Consider the following 21046-nt stretch of genomic DNA (forward strand, 5'->3'; position numbering starts at 1 on the left):
AATTTTTTAGCAGGGCCTGTTGCGACAGGACAAGGGGGAATGGCTTTAAACTAAAAGGGGGTTAGATTTAGACTAGATATAAGGAAGACATTTTTTATGCTGAGGGTGGTGAAACACTGACCCAGGTTGCCCAGAGAGGTGGGGGATGCCCCATCCCTGGAAACATTCCAGGTCAGGTTGGAGCAGGGGGGTAGGACTAGATGACCTTTAGAGGGACCCTTCCACCCAAACTAGTCTATGATTCTTTAAGAGAAAATGTAGCATATGCCACTGCCAGTGCTGGTGGCCTACAGGCTGACTTCAAAATGGGAATCAAAGCTGTGACTGCCCAGGGCTAGGCATGCATGGGCAGCTGGAAGGTAACGTCAGGGGACTATTACTACATGTTCACCTTAAGAGAAAATGTAGCATATGCCACTGCCAGTGCTGGTGGCCTACAGGCTGACTTCAAAATGGGAATCAAAGCTGTGACTGCCCAGGGCTAGGCATGCATGGGCAGCTGGAAGGTAACGTCAGGGGACTATTACTACATGTTCACCTTGTTCTTAGGTTCTTCTTCAGCATTGCTCCTGGCTGCTGGGAGATAAAGGACACTGGGCTAAGCATGAGCTCTGGGGGACAACACTAGCAAAATCTGACCACACCACCACCACCACTGAGCTTTTGAGCACATGAAACTCAAAGGGCAGGAAGGACGTTCCTGTTAATAGCAGGGACAGGTCATCCTAACAAAAGGGAGCAGGAGCATGAAGTAGAAGGAACATGAGGGCAAAGCCTGGGTATGGAAAGCAAAGAGCTGGGGGAAGCAGGGCTGTGGCACTATCCTGCAGAGGACCAGGACTGCAACTTTGTTAATAGCACTACCATCTCCCTTGGTACAGTGGTGGAGAGAAGGTTCTTTCCTTTAACCAGCACACATCTCATTCACCAGCAACAAACACTGCAAAGATCTGGTGTAGAGTGCCGAGAAAAACTGCCTATAAGAGGCTGCAGAAATCTTGAGATCTACAGGCACCTCCTGTCAACATCATGAAACAAACTGGAACAGCTCCAAATGTGTTTTAAGACATCTACAAGAAGTGATGCAGATCACTAATGGTTTGTTCAAGAGCTAGAGGACCTTGCATCATTGGACTGAGACATCCCCTCCCATGCATTCTCCACTTACAGCTGTAATAACCCGAAAAACTTTAAAAACAGACACCCTTCTCCCCAGAGCACTGGGCACGTAGAGCAGTCAGGCAGTGAAGGACCACCAGTGCTGCTGTAAATCATCTAATGGAAAGACATGTCCCTGGGGAACCTGGGTACAGCAGCTCTGGCTCACCTTGTGTGTGAGTCTGCATGTCCCGGGCCAGCTCCATCGGCAGCACAGAGTTTACAAGCGTTGAGATGACTGCAGCATCCAAGTTGCACATGGCTCCAAAGCACTTCAACAGCAGCAGCCGTAACGGCACCCTGTGTTCCTGCAAAAACAATTTATTAGATCAAATGATGTCGCAGATGAGAGCTTGCTCTAAGGCAGAGACATAACTGGCTAGAAGTTCCTGCTGTTGGGAAGCTACAGACCCTCCCAGGATGACGGTGAACCCAGAAGCTCTACTAGCTTTTAACAACAGTGTAGGAGTCCTTTTACGATAACTTCACAACTGGGCTGGCTACAGGCTGTTAGCACATGCGGTCAGATGGCAGGCGGCAGCCAGAGCTCAGATCTGAACGCCCCACTTAATATGATACAAATCAACAACTTATACCTGTCCCCAGCAAACAGAGATTTGCTGGGTAGCCAGGATTCTCTGAGCACGCTGAGGGTTTGCAAACGCTGCTCTGAAGGATGTTTCCTGACAACACAGTATTTGCAAACCCTCTTCAGCATGGTTAACGAACAGGATGGGAGCAGCTCCTCCACTGTGAAGCTGTCGGGTTTGTGCTGGGAGCACAGGGTATAACCTGGAAGTTTTGGGACATGCAGGGATTCCAGCAAAGACGACGCTCCACCTGCAGCTCCCATGCAGGAGCTCTGGTGCTGGGCTAACCTTCGTACTCCAGCCTCAGCCAACAACCTCAGGGTTCAGAGAGCAGGAGTGAGCCAAGCCCTGGCACTGGGAACTACCAGCCAGGACAGGAAAACCAACTGCTCTCCACCTGGCCAGGCTTCCTTGAAGTGCTGGTCAGAGACAAGCAGGCAGTGAAAGCCAGCAGGCTCCATTAAGCCTCCCTTCCCACTGCTCTCAGATATGCTCTACAGCACGCCGACGCTGAGCTCTGGGTTCAGACACACAAGCGCCAGATGAAAGCTAAATGCCACAAGGCTTGATGTGCTGTAGCTGGGGACTTAGGGACAAGATGGGGACAAGTTCCAACCCCCGCAGAGTCCTACAACAGCAGGTTCCAGGAAGGAGAGAGGCAAAGCAACATTGCATAGGCATTGAAGGCAAAACTTCCATTTCTTCCTCTGAATACTGATTTCCTTCCTCAGTCCCAGGGCTTCTACTCACAACCTACTTTCCTAAGCAAAGCTATTTACTAATGCACAGGAGTGCATCAATTAAAAGAGGAGCAGTCACAGCCTGTCAGCTTTCCCAAGGCATCCTCGGAAATCCTTCCTCTAGTCATTAGCGACGACGATTCTGTCCCTCAATGGAGCTAATAAAAGCAGCAAGCTTTACCCTTCACAGTGCTAGCTACCGCTTCGAAGTCTATAGCATCCTCTGCTCTTCCATACAGCTTGCATGCATAGCATTGACATTAGCCAGCATGCAAAAGGGATGTGCTGCAACTCCATCTAGTTCACAGAAATGCCCTATCCAGCGGGAACGTCTTACATATATTCATCATAGCAACCCTGCTCTTTTACATCTTCATGGAAACCTCAAAAAGAAGAGAAATTTTATGGATTCTGCCACCTTACCATCTGATAATATGCCACAAGGGACAGGACGGATTCAAACTCATTCTTCTTGCACATTTTCTTGCAAACTTCTGGGTCTGCATCTGTCTGGAAGCAGGAATGAACAGGTCAGCCCAGTGGCACATCAAAGCAGCAAGGTGCCTGCTGCAGAGACCTTGAGGGAGGCCAGCTGCTTTCAGATCTCAGTGGCCCCAACCCAACCATCTCACAAAGAAACTGAAGGCAGAGCACAAAGACAGCTCAAGAACCGCTACCCTGCGGATTCTGCATCAAAGTGAATTCTTGAGAAATGTCTCTGTCATACAGCATGTCTTGGGCTGAAAACATCTAAAAAACCCATGACCTGAGCAGCAGCTTGATGAGTGCATAATGCAGTTGCACACGGCAGCTCCAGTGCCATTTCCACCCCGAGAAGTATCGTACATCTCCCACCCCTAAACTGTGAGGAAAAGCTTGCACAAAATCCCACTCTGCCTTGCCCTGCAGGCCCACAGCAAGGCAGCAGGCCGTATGTTGAGTGACAAAGACACTGGCATTTATTACGCAAAAAAATATCTGTTCTGCTTATGTCAGAGCTGGAGAGGAATATGAAATGGGTGTCAAAGCAAACCCCACACCAGCACTCGTAATACAGACCATGTCACTGTGCTGCGTGGCAACTCCCATACCATCACACTCCCTGTACATATATGAGATTGTATGTGCTAGTGACAGCATTGGGACAGTATTTCCCACTGCTGCTCGCTATGGGGATGTACCTCTCCTATATGCACAGATGTGGTGAAATACTTTATACTTGCTCACAAAAATAGCTTTGAAGCTCACTTTCAAGACAACCAAAGAGTTTTCTTCGCATTTAATGGGCCTCATCCCGCAGGTACTTCCCAGCCACAGAGGACGTTTTAAATGGAAGACATTTTATGTGGGCCTAGGAGTGCAACAACACTCACAGCAAACTTCTAGGTTTGCTGCGGGACGACAGTTTTTAGTTTTGGAGGAAAGAGTTTATATTCCCCTGCGATAGGTAAATACCACAGGTACCGTGAAGAACAGTTCTATAACTCTTTTCAGAACAGCTTTGTAAGGTGGAGTGAAAGGCAGTTCAAGAGCACTGCAGACCCCACACAGGAGGGCAAGCCTTCACATCGACGGTAAGGGATGCACAAGAAACCTATGCTCTCCAAAACAGCAGATCTGATGGCAACACAGGGACGAAGGAGGTCAGAAAAAAGGGACTTCACTGGGACTGTCTGCTCTGCCTACAAAGAGAGAAATTTACTCACCAGGATGCGAAGCAGCTCCTCCAGGTAGCAGCAGATGACATTCTCATCCTCGTAGAGTGCCCAGCTGCGCTGCTGAGCATCATCCTTGTGCCTGGCCAGATCTGCGAAGATCACCTCCAGCCGCTGCTCGTCGTGGCAGATCTGTCCTGAGGGCAGCCCTGCACTCAGATTCTGCACGATAGCAAAACCACTGGTTAGTGAGGTCCTCACAGCTAGCTGTTGTTTGGGTGCCTGTTTCCTCTAATCTTTGTCTCGGGGCTGGCAGTTGACCTCATTCAGTCAAGAGCTGGCAGCAAAAAGACAGCAAGTTTAAGACACGTGTTATTTCAGCTCTCATACTTTTGGGGCCTCTGCCCGCCTCCTTTCCTTGCACAGCTAATGCAGTGAATGAATCAAAATATGTGCCAGAACTGGTGCATGGCCAGAAAGTCTTTAAAACCAAGCTGCCACCATCCTGCTGGAGCATTAGCTGTCTTCTGAGGATGTTGAAGAACCCAAGAAACCTCACTCAAACAAAGCTACACCCCTTTTTTCTTACTGCTTTTAGTAACCTGAGGCTGATCCAGGCAAACCAACATTCCCGAAGCTGTGGGAATCTGTACCTGAGTCTCTCCTAGATCACATAATTGTAACCTCTTAGCACACGTGCACACCACAAACTTCCCCACTTGCCTTCGCAGCAAACCAGAGGGTGTTTGCAGAACACCACCGGCTGCCTCCCTGCCCTGGGGAGGGCGAACTCCGCGGTAAGGGGAATGCCCATTTCCTATAAGAGAGGAACTTAAGGCAAGAAGCCAACTCAGATGACCACAGCCCTCTGGACATTTCAACACACTTGAAGGAAAACCCAAAATGGTTGGCCAGAGTACTACGCTCAGTGCCAGCTAAACCCTCATTCGCTCCTCCCACAGGGCAGCCAAACACACCGCATCTTTCACAGAAGTCCAGTGCACCAAGAGCATGGGGCAACCCAACCTCAGTGAACACAAAGGTACTCTATTACCTTCCCACAAAACAAGTAAAACACTGGTTTCCTTCTGGGTGTGGGCATCAGGCAGGTGTTCAGGAGCCCTTCAGAGGACACACTGTAGACTCTGAAAATCATCCTGAGAATGGGGAAAGCCAAACCAGCCTGGCACAGGCCAGGACCGCTGCCAGGCAGCAGCTGAGCACAGCTCCAGGCTCACCCCCAGTAAAACAGATGTGTCTCAGGACACAAAACCAGCACACTGCACAACTGTCTCCAGGGAGAAGTTCCCTTCACTGCCCCCTCCCTCCAACCTGAAAGGGACAGATCTTCCTTTAATCTTTGACTCGGGAGCAAACGCTTGCATGGTACTACTCATTCCAACTGCTCAATACTAGATCTGCCATCTTCTGCAGCGAGGATGGGAACCAATTCATCTTGGACTGCTTTGGTTCTGCTTTCTTCCAAACAGCAGAGCTCAACCACCGTTCACAGCAGCTCTGTGTGCTGTGCAGACTAACTTAGCAAATCTGCATCTGTGCGATGCAGACTAACTTAGCAAATCCTACTGCACATACTCCTTTCTCAAATTGCTGTCATCTGCATCCCCACCACTCACACCTCATACATAACCCTTGCCACGAAGGCTTCACTCTTCAGTTGTCTTTCCTACACTTTTCCTCTCCTTTGAGAAAGAGAGGGGAGTAGTCAGGCAGCAGTTAACCTGCCCCAACAGCTGCTGTGGTCTGCGATTTAGGATAACCCTCTAAGACCTAAGTACATCATATGAACTACCTGGTTTCCTGAAAGCAGGGCAGGAAGGGGGGACCAGCACATGGAACCGGGCTGATTACGGGCGATGAGCCCAGACACCATTAAGAGAGGTAAGGACTAATTTGCAAAAGAACTTAAATTATATACACAAGGGTTTGGCAGCAGTGACAACAAGCAGCAGGACATCAGCAAGGTGAAGAGAATGGAGCTGAAAAATTAAAACAACAGGGAAAACCCACTCACTGAGACCAAGCCCTTAACAATTTTTGGATGAAGCTTTCTTGCAGCGTGCAGTGACAAGTCACGATCATTCAGTGTGAAAAGGCCTTTACTGCTACCAGCCAGGACACCCTGCTACTGCGCAGTGTCTTCTCCTGGAAACCTGGAGAAGACTTAGTCCTGTCCTGGCACAGCTCCTTCCAAGAGGCCAGCTGTGCGGCTGGGGGCAGCAAGCCTTTAAAGCAGACCTTCACATTACAAGCAGAGCAGAACTATTTTGTACGGAGACACGAGCCCACGTTTTGTGTCAGTGGCAATGCACACACAGTCACACACCCACGACACGAGCGGCTGGCGCCACGCGAGACTGCCAAGTGCAGGAGCGGCACCCTTCCTGGATGCCTTCAACCTTCCAGCCCTTTCTGGGAAAACCACTCCAGCTTTAACAGTAATGTCTCGTCTGCTTTATTAGAGACAGAATTGTTCGTAATTTGCTTTGGGATATTTGGGGTGTGAACTAATTAGGACTTCAATTCAGTGCTTCAATTATATAATAAAAAAGTATTCTTGTTGTCACTGCTCATTACATGATTTTTGCCAGGCAGGTAATGAAGGAAGGAGCGTGCTGGTTTAACACAAGCCCCTGTACGCTCTTAACATTTTGGGAAGCTGTGGTTGGCCCAGCAGAAAACCAGGAAAACAGCTGTGAGAGAGGACGGCAGCTTCAGGAGCTGAGCACAAACGCAAGAGAATCTCCCACTGAATGCAAATACATTAGTTAAGAGACTCGCTTGGTCTTGCCATCTCCTCCTCTCTTTAGGAGGACCTACAACACTGCAGTGTCACCTGCCTGTCCTCATGCGTCCCCACTGCTTGGAAGAAGGTTCTCCCATTTATGTACCTTACATCCTCCTCGCCAGAGCAGTGCAGGGCTGGTCATTACTCAGTCCACTGCTGGGACGTCTTTTTGGATGAGCATTTTAATGAGTACTCATTTTAATGACCACTCTATTCAGCCTCTTATCACTAATCTGCTTCCTCCAATTCTTCATCTGCAGCCCTTACAACTCCACCAAGCATCAAGCTCCTAATGGACTTGGATGAGATCAATCCATTAAGCTCTTCAATCTGACCGGTGTAACTACACCACGCACCGTCTCAATGCACTCTCAGCACCATTCTCAGCCCTCCCACCACCGGGATCAGGTCTCTGCTTATTAAACATCTTGCGGCTACTTCAACCTGCAGCCTCATCATATGGTCGTTTCCAGGACAGCCCATAAGCAGGAGGAGGTTTCGGTATTTCTAACAATGCCATTTTGCATTATCTTGCTGTTTCAAATAGTTCCCTCCTCCCAGCCCAACAGAACAAACTGCTGCAGGAATTTTGTTCCTCCTGAGCAGCCCAAAACCATTTTGGGAACCTCATTGTACCCACATTGCTCAGAGGTGGTTATGTCTGCCATGAAAACCCGAATGCCGTCCTGCCGAGCTCTTCCTCCCATTTTTTCCTTGCCCTCTCCCATGCCTCCCTCCCCACCTCCATGTCAGCAAGCGTGGTGGATCACCAGTGCCATGGGTACACACATCTACCAGCAGTTTCCCTCCAGATGAGCCCAGATCTGCCTCGGGTAAACCACATAGCAGCTTTTTAAACACATTTCAGGGGGACTGCTTTGCAAATTCCCCCCTCCTCTGGGCGGCAAACTTCCCACTACAGCACCATCTATAAAAACCAGGCAGCTAACACTGCTCTCGACACATGCAGACTGCCAGCCTCCTCAGTAGCTGCTAAACCAGATGAAACATGGTGCAAGAGAGATGCCTGACTTCAGCTGAGCCAAGCTCTCCAGGGCAGGCCTTTCACATGCACTCTTTCAGCAGCAGCAGGTCTGCTCCCGGCTGGGCACCCTAGGGACACAGCCCTGTTGCGGGGCAGGCCAGCTCCACAGGGAGGCAACGCCTGCTGTGCACCGACGTGCGGGTGTCACGGGGGGAGAGAGGCACTTGGCTTTCAACTACCATGTTAGCTACGCTTCAGGCAGGTCTCTGCAGCCTTTGCTTTTCAGGTGTCCCGGCCATCTGCAGCCCAGTGCACATTTGCTCTGCAGATGTACTCAGCAACAGCTGTCTCTGGATGAGTGTGGCCCGTCTACAGCTGAAGTGAGATGACTGCATGTGAAGACTCTGGCACAGACCTTCATAAAGGCTCTTCTAGCAATTAGTGAGCAAAGGACTTGCCGAAGCATTACTGCATTCCTCCCACCCTCCAGATTCACTTTTGTTACAGTATTTCACTAAGGGGGAGCCCTACATAGGCACGCTGACGGCTCAGCCAAAGGAGTCAGCCTTGAAAGCACTCACCCTGCTGACCTTCACATTGTCCCAGGCGAGCAGAGGGACAAAGCTCCCGCAGGGAAAAGCCAAGCCCCAGAGCGGCATTTGTGTCTTGTCAAAAGCAATTCTCCTTTAAGCAAAGCCAAATCAATGAATGAACAGGAACTGCACGTAAGAGGCAGCCCATGTGGATTCAGGGGAAGCAGAGGGAGCTTGGCCACATTAGCCATGAGGTTTGTCAGGGCTCACTGGGGACAACAGGTGGCCACCAGGCACTGGTGATGGGCAGCTGGGAGCCGCTCACAGCCCAGCACTACAAGGGAAACCCCCTCCAGAAATACATCACCTCCCACACCAACTTTCTAACTTGGTCCTCCATCTCTGACACATCCAAGAACTGTTCAACCCCACCCAGCAGCCTGGGCTGATCTATAAAGACTAAACTGAATTACACACCTTTGTCAGCAGTTTTCAAGCTTAAATTTAAGGCAACCAGAGATGGGTCTGAGTCACAAGTGCAACACAGCAATGCTAATTTAATAAAAAGTAGATAAGTGATTTCTAAGCACTCCCTCTCAAGGTGTAGCTAGCTTGTGTATTAGGCAATTTTGTTTGCCTCACTCAGTTTAATAAATCCTCAAATCGATCTCCCTAGACAAGGCGTCTACAGTACCACCCCCTCCTGGGGTCGGGGGGGATAATTCAGTGGAGCTGAAGGCAATCACATATCACCAATACATACTAATCCGAGTGATTCTCTAGATGCTTGAAAATCAGGCAGCATCTACATTATCTCTAGCTACGTCCAAATTTCAAACAAGTTCCCATGAAAGCCAGCTCCAGTTTAGACAGTCACTGTAGCAATGCCTCTGAACAGAGGTTTCATTTCCCTCTGCACATCTTGCCCAGTCACTATGCCACTCATCAGGAACTTGCTCAAGGAGAAGAAGAGGGGCCATTTCCAAGGCCAGGCCAAATCCTGACATGGGGAAGCCAACTCAGCACATTTGCTCCTGCAGATCAGGCTTCCCCAAGTAGTATGGTACCTCTGAAGCACCTTTCCTAAGGTGTGAGCACCTCCACACCCTCCTTGTCTTTGCTGTTCCCCCAGCGTAGCCTTATGTTACCTCTCTAAAAACAGGAGCATGATACTGTCCCAGCAGAAGAGTCTTTTGTTCTCTTGAAAACACATGCCTGGGCAGACTCCATGCTGGAGGAACAGCAAGGTAAATAAGAGGGAAGTGCCACCGCAATTCAACCTTCAGAAGGCACTGGGGATAGGAGCGAGGTAATGGATTCTGGAATTGATTTTTGTAAACCGATGATCTGACTTCAAATTAAGACTGGAAGAGGAATAGGAAGGATATTACTAATTAAAGAATGTAACACAAAAGGTTGAAGCAGGTATGATACCTACTATGAGCACACCAAAGCTTTAAATCAAAGCTGATCTCTCGCTCTGGTTTAGGGGGTGGAAGAAAAACCTTGAAAAATATGCAAAAGAAGAACTGGCCATGTATTTGCATGGATTGGGGTGTAGAGGGATTTCAGAAGTTACAAATTAAAGAAAAAAAAGCCCTTGACCTAGAACTGACGACTCAGCAACAATTGTACACAAAAGCCCGAGATCGTGGAACTATTTGGTATAATGAACAACAAAGTCAACGATAACAATTTGTACCATTAAACTACACTAGTGAAGCTACGGCAGTACAGCCACCCTACAACTACACGTGACTGCCCTTTTAACTGTTAGAGCTGGTCTTCTACACCAGGTGAACAACCTCATCTGGGGCCAGGCACCTATGTATCAGCAGAGCTTCACCTTCTGCGTGGGACAGTCAGGAAAAACGCACACTACAACCACATTTCCACCTGAGCACTGTGCAAGCCCACCCAGGCTCTCCTTCTGAAAGTACCGCTCACGATAGGTATGATGAGGTATTACAAGATGGGACAGGACCTTCTTCTGTGTCTCCATACAGTACTGGGCATTTTTAAGTCCCGCAGATGTCATAGATGACAGATACTGTATCAGTTATGGGTAGATCCATGCTCGCCCCTGCACCAGCACCAGAATTTCTTCCCATCTTTTTCAGGCTGGTCTGCAACAATGGCCATGAAATTGCGGTTTTCAAATCCCCTCTGCAGAAACCTGGCATTAAACGACTTCTGTGGAATTAAGCTTATTGTATCCCGAGAACAGGTATTAAAAGATAAAAATAATATTCAAGTCTCATCTAAGGTCCAAATAACAGAAAAATGAACTTCTTAGCGTGCAAGTCAGAGCCAGAACATTTGCCTGAAACAGCTAAATTTTTCTGCTGAATCTAGATCGCACATTGACACGGTATTGTTATTGAAGTAGGAAGCAATTAACCGTTGGGTTATGGCCACAAACTGAGACTTTATGATTGCTTATAGGAGCCTCTATTCAGCGCAGACAGTTAACCAAATTACAATTTGATCTAAAATTTGAATGCCATTAGTTTTCCATATTCAAATGCCTCTGAACAGTTCATTATAATCTTGCCATTAGCAATGGCACTGCAATCTTAGATGTTTATATGAAACGTAATCCTTGGGGCTGTATTTAGCAAGTGGTAGCTGAAATTTAGTATCCCTCCAACTAACATGGAGGGCTGCCCAGGTGCACTTCGCCATTTCAATGACTGCTGCAAGAAGCATCCTTTTATTTCCCTCCTTGTGTGTCTGCAGCAGAGGAAAGAGGAATATACGATCGTTTTGGCATAAGGTTTATTTAGAACAAGGTCAAGATAATGCTCTTACTCCAGTGGATGAAAAAATACTCTTCTGTGGTTTCTTAAAAAAAGCAGGACTGAGACGTGTGTTATGGAATAATAGAGAGGTTCACATCACGGAAGACTAATTTTCATCGCTTTGATGAAAGACCAGGCCAGACATATGGAAGTTTTGGGCGCTCCATCGTCAAGAGACAAGAATCCATGCAGATTTATAGTATGCACAGGCATGCTGAATCTACACAGAGGACGTGCAGCACCATAGAAGAAAACAAGTCTATACAATGCATTATTTTATAAAAGGTTTCCATAAAGAAGCACTTACTGTGAAGGCTCCATTTTCCTCAGCTTCTATTTGTCACATTCATAACAGAAAATACCTCTTTAAAAAGTCACTATTCATTTCTTTCTCCAGTTCTACAGTGCCACAATGGTTCTCCATGAGCCTTCACAATCAGTGGTCAACAACTCATGTCAGAGCTTTCTCAGTGCGCCTCAAGTCCTGTTGCATCCATTCCCACCGCTGCTTTGTCACCAGCCCTGTCCCTGGGACCTGGAAGGTTGTCACCTCCCACTTGATGTGCTCATGTGGTTCAATTCACTGCCGTCCACTTCATCACCCTCTCCCCAAACCACAGTCTCATCTGAGACACTCACCCCTCCACCACAGCCTACCAGTGCTTCCCAGCACCAAGGGCCCTCTCAGTTGGTTTCACCTCTCACCCCCAGCTCCAAACTCAAGGTTATGCCGTACATCTACAGCTCATTTGGGGAATAAACTCATCTGTTTTCCACTTTCCTGCTACCAGTACTCAGACCTGGTTTAAACCCCTGGCTCCCTTGGCTAGACATTTACCCCATCTAGCACCTCTCCCCTTTCCTTTGGGATCTCACTACACTTCTCATCTCAAACGTTATGAGAGCTCACTGAGCTCATAACACCGTCTGCCCGATGTTTGCAGCAGCCCCCCGGCCCAACCCCACGCATGTTACCTTACTCTCCACCACAGAGATGAGAATCTGCTCCATGATGCTGCTGGTTGCTGGGACAGAGGTCTGGATGTGGCCAATGACCACGCCAATGGCCACGCGGGACAGCTCGTAGCTGAGGTGGGTGTTCCTGCGCACCAGCTCGATCAGTTCGGCACCTATCGTCTTGGGCACGGACACCGCCAGACCACTGGGTTCTGGTGGCACTGGCTCCACCGCAGCCGCCTTCTTATCCTCCAGGCAGAGGGAGTTGAAGGCATCCAGGCTTGCAGGGGGGGGCGGGGCAGCTTTCTTCACCTGAGCAGTCTTCTCCCCATCCACAGTGTGGGACCTCTGGGTCCCCCCTTCAGCTGGCGGTGCCGGGGCAGCCCTCTTGGTCTGGGGAGATTTGCTGGTGCCATCCTTTGAGGAAGTCCCATAGCGGGAGTGGGCCACAGAACCTGCGTCCAAATTGCGCGTTATTGTGGTGTGGACGCTCCGGCTTGGGACAGGGGGTGGGGTGTTGGCAGGACTGGAGGTGGCCGTTGGGAGAGCAGCCTCTGATGCAGAAGAAGCAGTGTACAAGGTATCCAGGGATGTCGTGCTTATAGAGGAGGCACTAGAAGCTGACCCAGGGATAATTTCAACAGCGCCTGAAAGGGAACAATTAAAAATGCCTTAGCAACAGCATCAAAGGAAAAAAGAAAAAAACCAAATTGCTACAGCACAGTCCATTAAAAGGCTCATTGTGCATGCTACCAGAGCAGTTTAACTTCCTGCCTCACTTATCCCAAAGCAAAATTGTACCAGTTCTCTCTGGAGCATTCCTGCACAATCACCTCTTTAGAAAGGGGAAAACTACTCTATTGAGATGAATACCCTTCAAAGGGCTTAGTGTTTTACTAAGGGGAAGGGAGGGAGGGAGGGACAGGACTAAGGGACAGAAAAGTCTTTTCCCCCTGGCTTAACGAGGGCCTTTTTCTGCATTCAGGATGTAAGCCCTCACTTTTGAATGATGGTGCCTGAGAATTGTAAGACACCAAAGGCTTCACACTCCAGCCCGCGCCTCCCTCTTGCACAAACCTCACCGACTTGCACACCACAGCCAGCACTGACGGTGAAGGAAACATTTGGCTGACAACACCTCTAGTCTCTCCCTTTCAGCACTCTCCAATATTTGGTCATGAGCCCTGAAGCCCTGCTAGCATACACCACTTTCACAAGCCTCCACCTTATCTGCTCTACTCTATTTCTCCCCCTGCTACTAGTTTTGACTAGCTCTAGCAGTGGTAGCTGTCCCACCTTCCAAGGGAAAAAATCCACTACAAGCAAAGAGATGTTAAGATTTTTCTCTCCTTTAACCTGGTCTAATATATATTTTTGGTAAACCTCATCCATTCGTTTCTAGGGGGCAGAAATGTGTCCAAGTCCTTCCCTGACTATGAAAACAGTTACTTGGGCAAACACTGGGCTACCTTCACCTAGAACTTCACAAGAGCAGCTGATGTTGGTGCTGGAAGAGAAAGAGCGCACCCCACGGGGAGCCCAGCTCTCAGGGAAGGCAGTTTCCCCCCACACCAAAGGAAGGACCAGTGGGACAGACACGCGAAATGCCTTTGCTGCACCTCTGCAAGCAACTCCAACCCTTGCTGCTCCGTTGGTCCTGTTAGCCCTCCACTACTCCACCCACCACTCCACCCCAAGGCAAGCACAAGCTAGGCAGAAAAACGGGGCCCTTCCCTCCCACAGGGGTTCAGCATCCCTCTTTTTCTCCTCCTCTTCCTCCTCCGAGGAGCATTCACGAATCTAGCTCCCACCATGCTTCATTAAATCAAGATAATGAGTTGCAGGAAACTGACCTTTGTGAATTCCCACTACCACAGTGAAAAATGGCTGAATACCATTAAGCACCATTAAGTAGCTGGTGCCAGCCCCAAGCTTCAATTAACTACCTGCAAGCCAACAGCGCTGCCCTGCTCCTCACAAGGGGACATGAGTGTGCTTGAGATGGGCTGCGTGTCGCTAATGGCGTGACCGTCACAGCACAGGAGAGCACTTGGGCAAGCTGACAGCAACTCAGCAGGACGACCACTGCCTCTGCCAGCCCAGCTGCGCTGAAGACGGAGAAGCTCCTGCCTTAGCCCCGTGGTCCTGCTCTGCTCTGAAGTGCTCACAAGCAGCAGCTCCCCTGCCTGTGGGCAGCATAATCAGGGCTGTGCCCCAGTATTATTTATTCCTTACAGACACCAGCTGCCGATTTTATGGAAATCCCATCCGAGCACTGTACAAAGAAAGCGCCCAACAGACTGGGAGCCAAAAGCAGACTTGGGCCTGTCCTAAAAGCGCTACCAGTGAGCTCCCCCTGGTGAACGACCGCACTCTGCACTGCCAGGGAAAACCTCTGCCTTGCTGGGAGATGGCCATGGTGTCTGTGGGAGTAAAACACCCACACGGATCTTAAATCACCAGGCTTGCGTGCTGGCCAGATTAGCCATGTGAGCAGGCAGCGAATTTGCTCCTTGGAAAGCACCATGTTTCCCAAGGCTACCAGCACTGGAGGACAGGGAGGATGCTGTACCTGGCACCCATCCGCAGGCGCCAGGCTGCTCAGGCCCTCCTGGATCACAGAGGGCATAAAGGAGCGCTGGCCATCAGCTCATGATCATTAGCATTAAAACCTATAGGAATTTAGGAGATATAAATATATATATCTCTCTCTCCCCCTTAAACTCCTATAGGTTTTATATACTTTTTTTTTTTTTTAATATATATAAAAATCAACAGGAATTTAAGATATAAGGACGCCCTCCTAAGCACGAAGCGAAAGTGTCTGGGCACCGTGATTGTTATATCGCCCAGTGTCCGTTTCGCACCCAAGATCTGGAAAGCGGTTTGTCCTTACTTTTAACAGGAGCAGCGATCTGCGCATTCTTGCGTTTCTCTGGAGGTGGGGGGGTGATAGGAGCAGCACGCCGGGGCTGTGGTGGGATCTATAAGGAAAGATTTCAGAGCAATCAAAGGAGGTTGACAATAAAGACATTCTCTGTGATGAAACCTTTCTCGTGTGCGTGTGTAGATTTGTCCTTATATCTCTCTCATCATTCGGGGAAGTTTTCTCAGGAGGACAGATATTAATAGGCGGCTTCCTAGAAGAACAAAAGCAGGACTCAAGCCGGCTTCATCCCCTCCCTGTGACAGGCAAAGCAGCCCTTGTTTAATTGCTGTGTTCAGCAGCACAGAGCACACATGTCGTGTAGACCTGTCAAGCATTTACTCCTCCTTTATTCCAAATGCGATCCCACACACTCACCGTGACTCCACATTACTCTCAATAGCTCCACAGAGGCTGCAAACAGAGCGTGTATTTAGACACTCTTCTGGAGAGATCCATTACATCAGCTACAAATACCCTTGCAGAAAGACAAAGCCAAGGACTGAAGACATGTAAATGCCTTTTCTATGCTTTCAGAGCTATTTCTGCTCATGCAGGGAGAAAATAGGGCTAGACCCTCTGTGCAATCCTACACTACCTATAGCAATACCCGCTGGGAAAAGCTTTTGCCAAGGAGTTGCATTAACTCTCCACATCTGGGGTTTCTCCTGTAAGTCTCCTCTGCTAGGAATGCCGAGCCAGCAGCATATGAGCCCCAGACCCAGATTCCTACACTCATCTTTTCCTGTCGGATCCAAACACCATGACCACCGACATTGCTTTCACCCAGAATTACTCCGGTGAGGTGTCACCTCAGGGTTAACCTCTGACCAGTGAGACGCCGCTGAAGACAGCGGTCAAGCTAGGTGGGAGCATGTTGCATCAATACTCTAATCCTCACATCCCAGCAGCTCAGGGCCAGGAGACTCAGTTCGGGGACTCTTAGGACTTCTGCGATTCAGAGCCTGCTGCCTGCAACATGCCTCTGTTTTTATGGGATATTGCAATCGCTGCCTGCGGCAAAACTGCCCAGGGCAGCATGGGAAAGGAAAGGAGGTGATGGCCTGAATGTCTCAGGCTGAAGACAGCTGGAATCTATAGTGACATTCAGGCCGTCACACTGTGCCAATTCTCCAGTTTGTTTAGCCCTGGAAGAGAAGTTTTTCTGTGACCTGTCAGTGCTGAACAGCCCTATAACGCCACACAGGGCACAGAGCAATGCCTGGCCCCGCAGCAAAAAACAGACAGGCCCTGAAAGGTCTCTATTTTAAATAGCTCAGAACAAGGAGAATGAAAAATGTACTTTTTTTCCCTGGATCCAGGAAGGGCAGAAACCTCCTCTGAAATGGGAGCAAAGATATTCCTGGAAATAAGACACCTTCAGGAGCCACCTTAAATTTTCAAGACTCGATACCAAAAGCTGACAATACGGTGCTCAGAGCCCATGTCTGGAGCCCACCAGACAAGTGAAGACACAGCAGTTTGCACAGCTTACAAAGACTTTCAAAAAGGGGTCTCTTGGTCCCTTTCTCCCACCCAACACCTAATATATCCAACCTTTTACTAAGTCACATAACAAGTCGCTTCTTTACGAGCGCCTTTAGCTGGTGGATTAGTACGAGATACTGCTGCAGACTCCCAGCCTGAGCTCTTCTGCTCTTGTCAATCCATCCCACATTGTTCTCTGGGTAAAACGCTATATGATACTTGCATGCAGCTTCAAAAATTATCTGTGTGGGTCCAAAAAGAGACTGCACAGCTGAGAGAGGCCAAACAGATCAGGAGGGGTCTCCGCATCGCGTGGTTAGAAGGCTGGTCCCAAATCTGGAAAGCTCAGCTGTGCTAAAAGCAGAGCCCTCTCTGCAGAGCGATGGAGCTAACAGCACGAGTCGGAGCTGCTTGGCACGGCACGGCCACGATTACCAAAGCAGCAGGATTTAGCAGACAGGCAGGCTCAGAGCTTAGAGCAGCCACATGACGTTATTTGGAGATAGCTAGGGTTGGGTCATTCTGGAGTATTTCCATGGCTTCATTAGCCCTTCCAAATTTACCATGCAAGTTTAAGCACAGCTATTACAGACTAGTGCTTAAATTAATAGATGTACAGCTAATGTTAGCTCAGAACCCTGCCAGCCTCATTTAGATGGCCATGCACCACAGTCCAAGCGGCTGCAATGAGAACGTGAAGCATCACATGAATTTCCCTGTGCTGATGCCTGCCCAAGCTGTAAGCTGCCGCATGGTCAGGAGTCGCAAGGGGTAACCGATGGCCATCCCCTCCCTCCGCCCCACGTCTCAGCTGCTGCGTGGGGCCAAGAGGAGGATGTACAACACCAAGCCCCCCCAAAGAAAGGGAAGGAAAGGGGAGAAAATATCCTCTGTCCAGCTGCCGTGGGGAAGGTGACCATGCAGGAGTCCCTGCAGCTCAGATCCCTCCTGTCCAGAGGGGAGAAGAGGAGGGACCTTACCAAGGGTCCAGAAAGAAGCGCCTACACACATGTTGAAAGCCTCCCTTTCCCCAGACCTCTACAAGGGGGCTGTGAACTTCTCCTTTTCCATTTTGCAGGGACTGCTAGCAGAGGCTCTGCTCCCTGCGCTGCTTGAGACAAGCTGACTCAACCACAACACTCTCATCTCCTTCCCAGCCGGGCAGGCAGAGACCACCACAACTCCTCCAACTCCTGGGAATAATGCCACTAGAGTAGGAACCTTTAAACAAAAAAAAACAAAACAAAAAAACAAACCAACAATCCCCCACCCACCACCTCCTCTAGGCAAACTCTGCCAAGCCAGACACACTGGTCTGCAGCAAAGGCTTCTGGACAAGCACCACAAACCCCCTGAGCATGCACAAATGCAGCAGACTGACTAAAATACTGAGATCCCAACCTCCTCCCTCGGCAGCTGGTATGTAACTGCCCCAGCTTCCCACATTGCACTAACTACGGAGGAGCTGAAGAGAGGCTCAGCACAGGTGCCGTCACCAAATACTTCAGCCAGTTCAGCCCTGGGAGCAAAGTCACCGACAGAAAATTTGCACCTCAAATTTTGCTTAAGTTTTCAGATGCAAACATTGAACGCACCCAAAAATCCCAAGCAGTGAAAAGCATATCCCAAGACCTCCACTTCTCCGAAGTCAGTGAGAAAGTTTAGATTTCAGTAGGTCCCCTCTTAGGCAGCTGCATAACTACTGCTTCCTCCAGTTTGTATTTTCAAAGCACACAGGAAATCCCTCAACTGAGCTGTTAAAATCTCAAGGAGCCCTTTCAGCACAGGGCAAAGCTGGAAGCCCTTCGACTGCATCCTCAGTGCCACCCAGACAGAAACAGTTCTTTGTCAGCCAAGTAATCTGTCTTGCTCCTTTTTGGCAAGCGACCAAACCACAGACCAGATAAAGACGGGGAATCGGCATGGAGAATGGGCCGTAAGGTGCTCCATTCGCTTAGCCCATAATGCACAGGCTCGAGAATGGAGCTGGTTTGGCTGCCCAGAAAAGAAAATGAATACCAAGGAGAAAAATGGGATTCGTAGGGATTGCTGTGTTCTTCATGAGCCACAGCTACCTTTCATCTCTGCAGACTCGCAGTTCTTCAAGTGTAAAACAAGCCTCATCTGCTAGGAGTGACAATGTGTCAGCACCTTATAAACACTGCCTCCCAACACTTACCCCAGATAGACGAAGAAAAACTACAGTGCATACATTCATCTGTAGGAGAAAAAAAATCCCCGCACTCATCCTTGCTTGGCGCCTTTAGCCCTAACATCCAGCTATACCTACACAGCGTTATTGGCCACATCATTCATCCCCAACAGCTGCTGCATCCGTCCTGGCTACTTCACTGAAGCCTCGCTGGCGCCGCACAGTAACCTTGGAACTGTGTGCCGCCAAGATAAAAAAAAAAACTGCTCTAAATCGTATTTCCTGCAATTCACCTTTAATTCATCATGACATGCAACATTCAGACAAAGCAGGATCTTTGGTTTTTTCATGTTTTGAGTAGCAAAAATAGGCAGCCACAGCAGATAAAATGCTTAAGGACCAAAGATCTTGTGCAGATTTAACATGGGGGGAAACAAAGCAGTGCTGAGTACTCGGAGGGAGTTCTGCTGCTCATGTCAAAACTGTTTTTCAAAGTACTCTCTGGGTAGCTTGCAACTCTTTTAGAAAGTTGTCAAGAGACAGTCACACAATATAGAGTGGATCTCGCATGTCACCATAAAACCATGGACCCTTCAAGGATCCCAAAAAGCATCACAAGTGTAAATGGCAGAGGGACTGTTCCAGACTTCTTACATAGAGACAGAATCAATTTACATTGCAGTAATCCCAGGTAAGCAGCACAAACACTTGATTTGTGACTTCAGCTGCAAAGGCATTTTATTAAACAGGACAGGCGATGTCATACCACCAAAGGAAGAACCTAGAAAGTGTCCAGCCACTGTTACCTGATAGAGACCTTCATCCTCCTCCTCGAACTCGGTGTTTGGAAGACTGTGATGTCGCTCGTATCCTGTCCGGCACACGCCGTTGGGCTGCCGTGCCACATCCAGATGGTGATCGCTGGAGGACTGCGTCATAACCATCCCCTGCGGGGTGGGAGAGTGACCTTTGCGGGACACAGTCTCCTTCCGGTGATGGATCAGTTTTCTGAAATGGAATGACATTATCAGGAACAACAAAGCTAAAGGAAGGGAGCGACCGTGCTGCAACATTTAAATGATATTTTAAAATGATTTATTGCATTTGGGCTATATATACCAGAATGGGTTACATTACTCTGAACACCAACTCCAGTTTCATTAACAACTAAGGAAGCACTTCTGGGGGAGGAAGGAAGAGGCTTTGCAAGAGCCCATGATTTATTCATCAGTTCTCTGGAGAAAAATGCCTCTTCCTCAGGGGAGGGTCACATATTGCATTGCAAGCTTCAGAAATTGCCTGCACTTTGGAATTGCTGTTCAACTGAGATTAAACCAGCGTGCCTCAGTGCAGAGTTTGAGGTGTCAAACAAAAATTCTCCTCACAAGCAATTATTTGAGAACATATTAAGGACCTTGTGCCACACGCTTACAACCTCTAAAATTCCTGGCTGGTAGAGGAGAAAATGCATCTGAAAGGTTTTGGATTTTTCCTCCAAGCCTACAGTGCAGCTGAGAGTTTTCTCTTCTTTACATGCACAGGGGTAGAGGGGGGAGACCAAAGCACCACTTTGCTGGACGCACTTGATAGGAGGAGCAGCATCGGCTACCAGCTCAAACGCTGGGAAGCTCTCCGAGTGCATCAGCACTTTGCAGCACAGGGACTCAAACCAGCGATGTCCAACTTGACCCCCAAGAACAGAAAAGACACAAGCATCACACGCTGACCACCCTCCATCTGCCATCTCTCCCAGATGCCCGTCGTACTTACTGGAGGACATCTCTCTGCTCCAGGTTGTACTTTCCACCATTCTTCATTGCCGCGTTGTGCACAGCCTCAATGGCACGGTCAATAGACTGGAGAACCACATCTTGCTCCAGCACCTGAGAAACACAACATCCCACACGTTATTGCACTGCTTCAGCTGTGGTTCTTTTGCACCAGAGCTTACGGCAGGAGAGACTGCAGTACATGAAACCCACAGAGCAGGCACCGCATGAGACAAACGGCCAACAAACAGCTCCCAGAGCCAGAACCCCATCTCAGCACCATCTCACTCTTCCCTTCTTCCTCCAAAGGAAACATATTTGAAGCCGTGCTTCAAACTGAGTCTGCCCATTCAAGGTTTACGGTTGGAAAAGAAAGTCACTGTTACAAGCACTGAAGTCCAGCAATCACTACAAGAAGACCGGGGGCAGAGCTTCAGAACCATGCAGCAGCCCTGAACGTTCAGCCTGCTGCAGGGAGCTTTC

General features: G+C 49.0%; 1 protein-coding gene across 1 annotated transcript in view; it reads right to left on the reverse strand.

Annotated features, from left to right (window-relative positions):
• NCKIPSD (NCK interacting protein with SH3 domain) overlaps positions 1-20674 on the reverse strand; it is a 34645-nt gene extending 13971 nt beyond the window's left edge. The window contains exons 1-7 of the mRNA XM_019473452.1: positions 20565-20674; positions 19601-19802; positions 15125-15212; positions 12247-12875; positions 4195-4365; positions 2912-2998; positions 1328-1466 (exon numbers count right to left, since the gene is read on the reverse strand). Of these exons, the coding sequence (XP_019328997.1) occupies positions 1328-1466; positions 2912-2998; positions 4195-4365; positions 12247-12875; positions 15125-15212; positions 19601-19802; positions 20565-20611 (1363 nt within the window). The 5' untranslated portion in view covers positions 20612-20674. The remainder of the gene's footprint in view (positions 1-1327; positions 1467-2911; positions 2999-4194; positions 4366-12246; positions 12876-15124; positions 15213-19600; positions 19803-20564) is intronic.
• Between the last annotated feature and the right edge of the window lie 372 nt (positions 20675-21046).

This window comes from Aptenodytes forsteri, unplaced genomic scaffold (assembly GCF_000699145.1).
Source record: "Aptenodytes forsteri isolate BGI_AS27 unplaced genomic scaffold, ASM69914v1 Scaffold53, whole genome shotgun sequence".
NCBI classification, from domain to species: Eukaryota; Metazoa; Chordata; class Aves; order Sphenisciformes; family Spheniscidae; genus Aptenodytes; species Aptenodytes forsteri.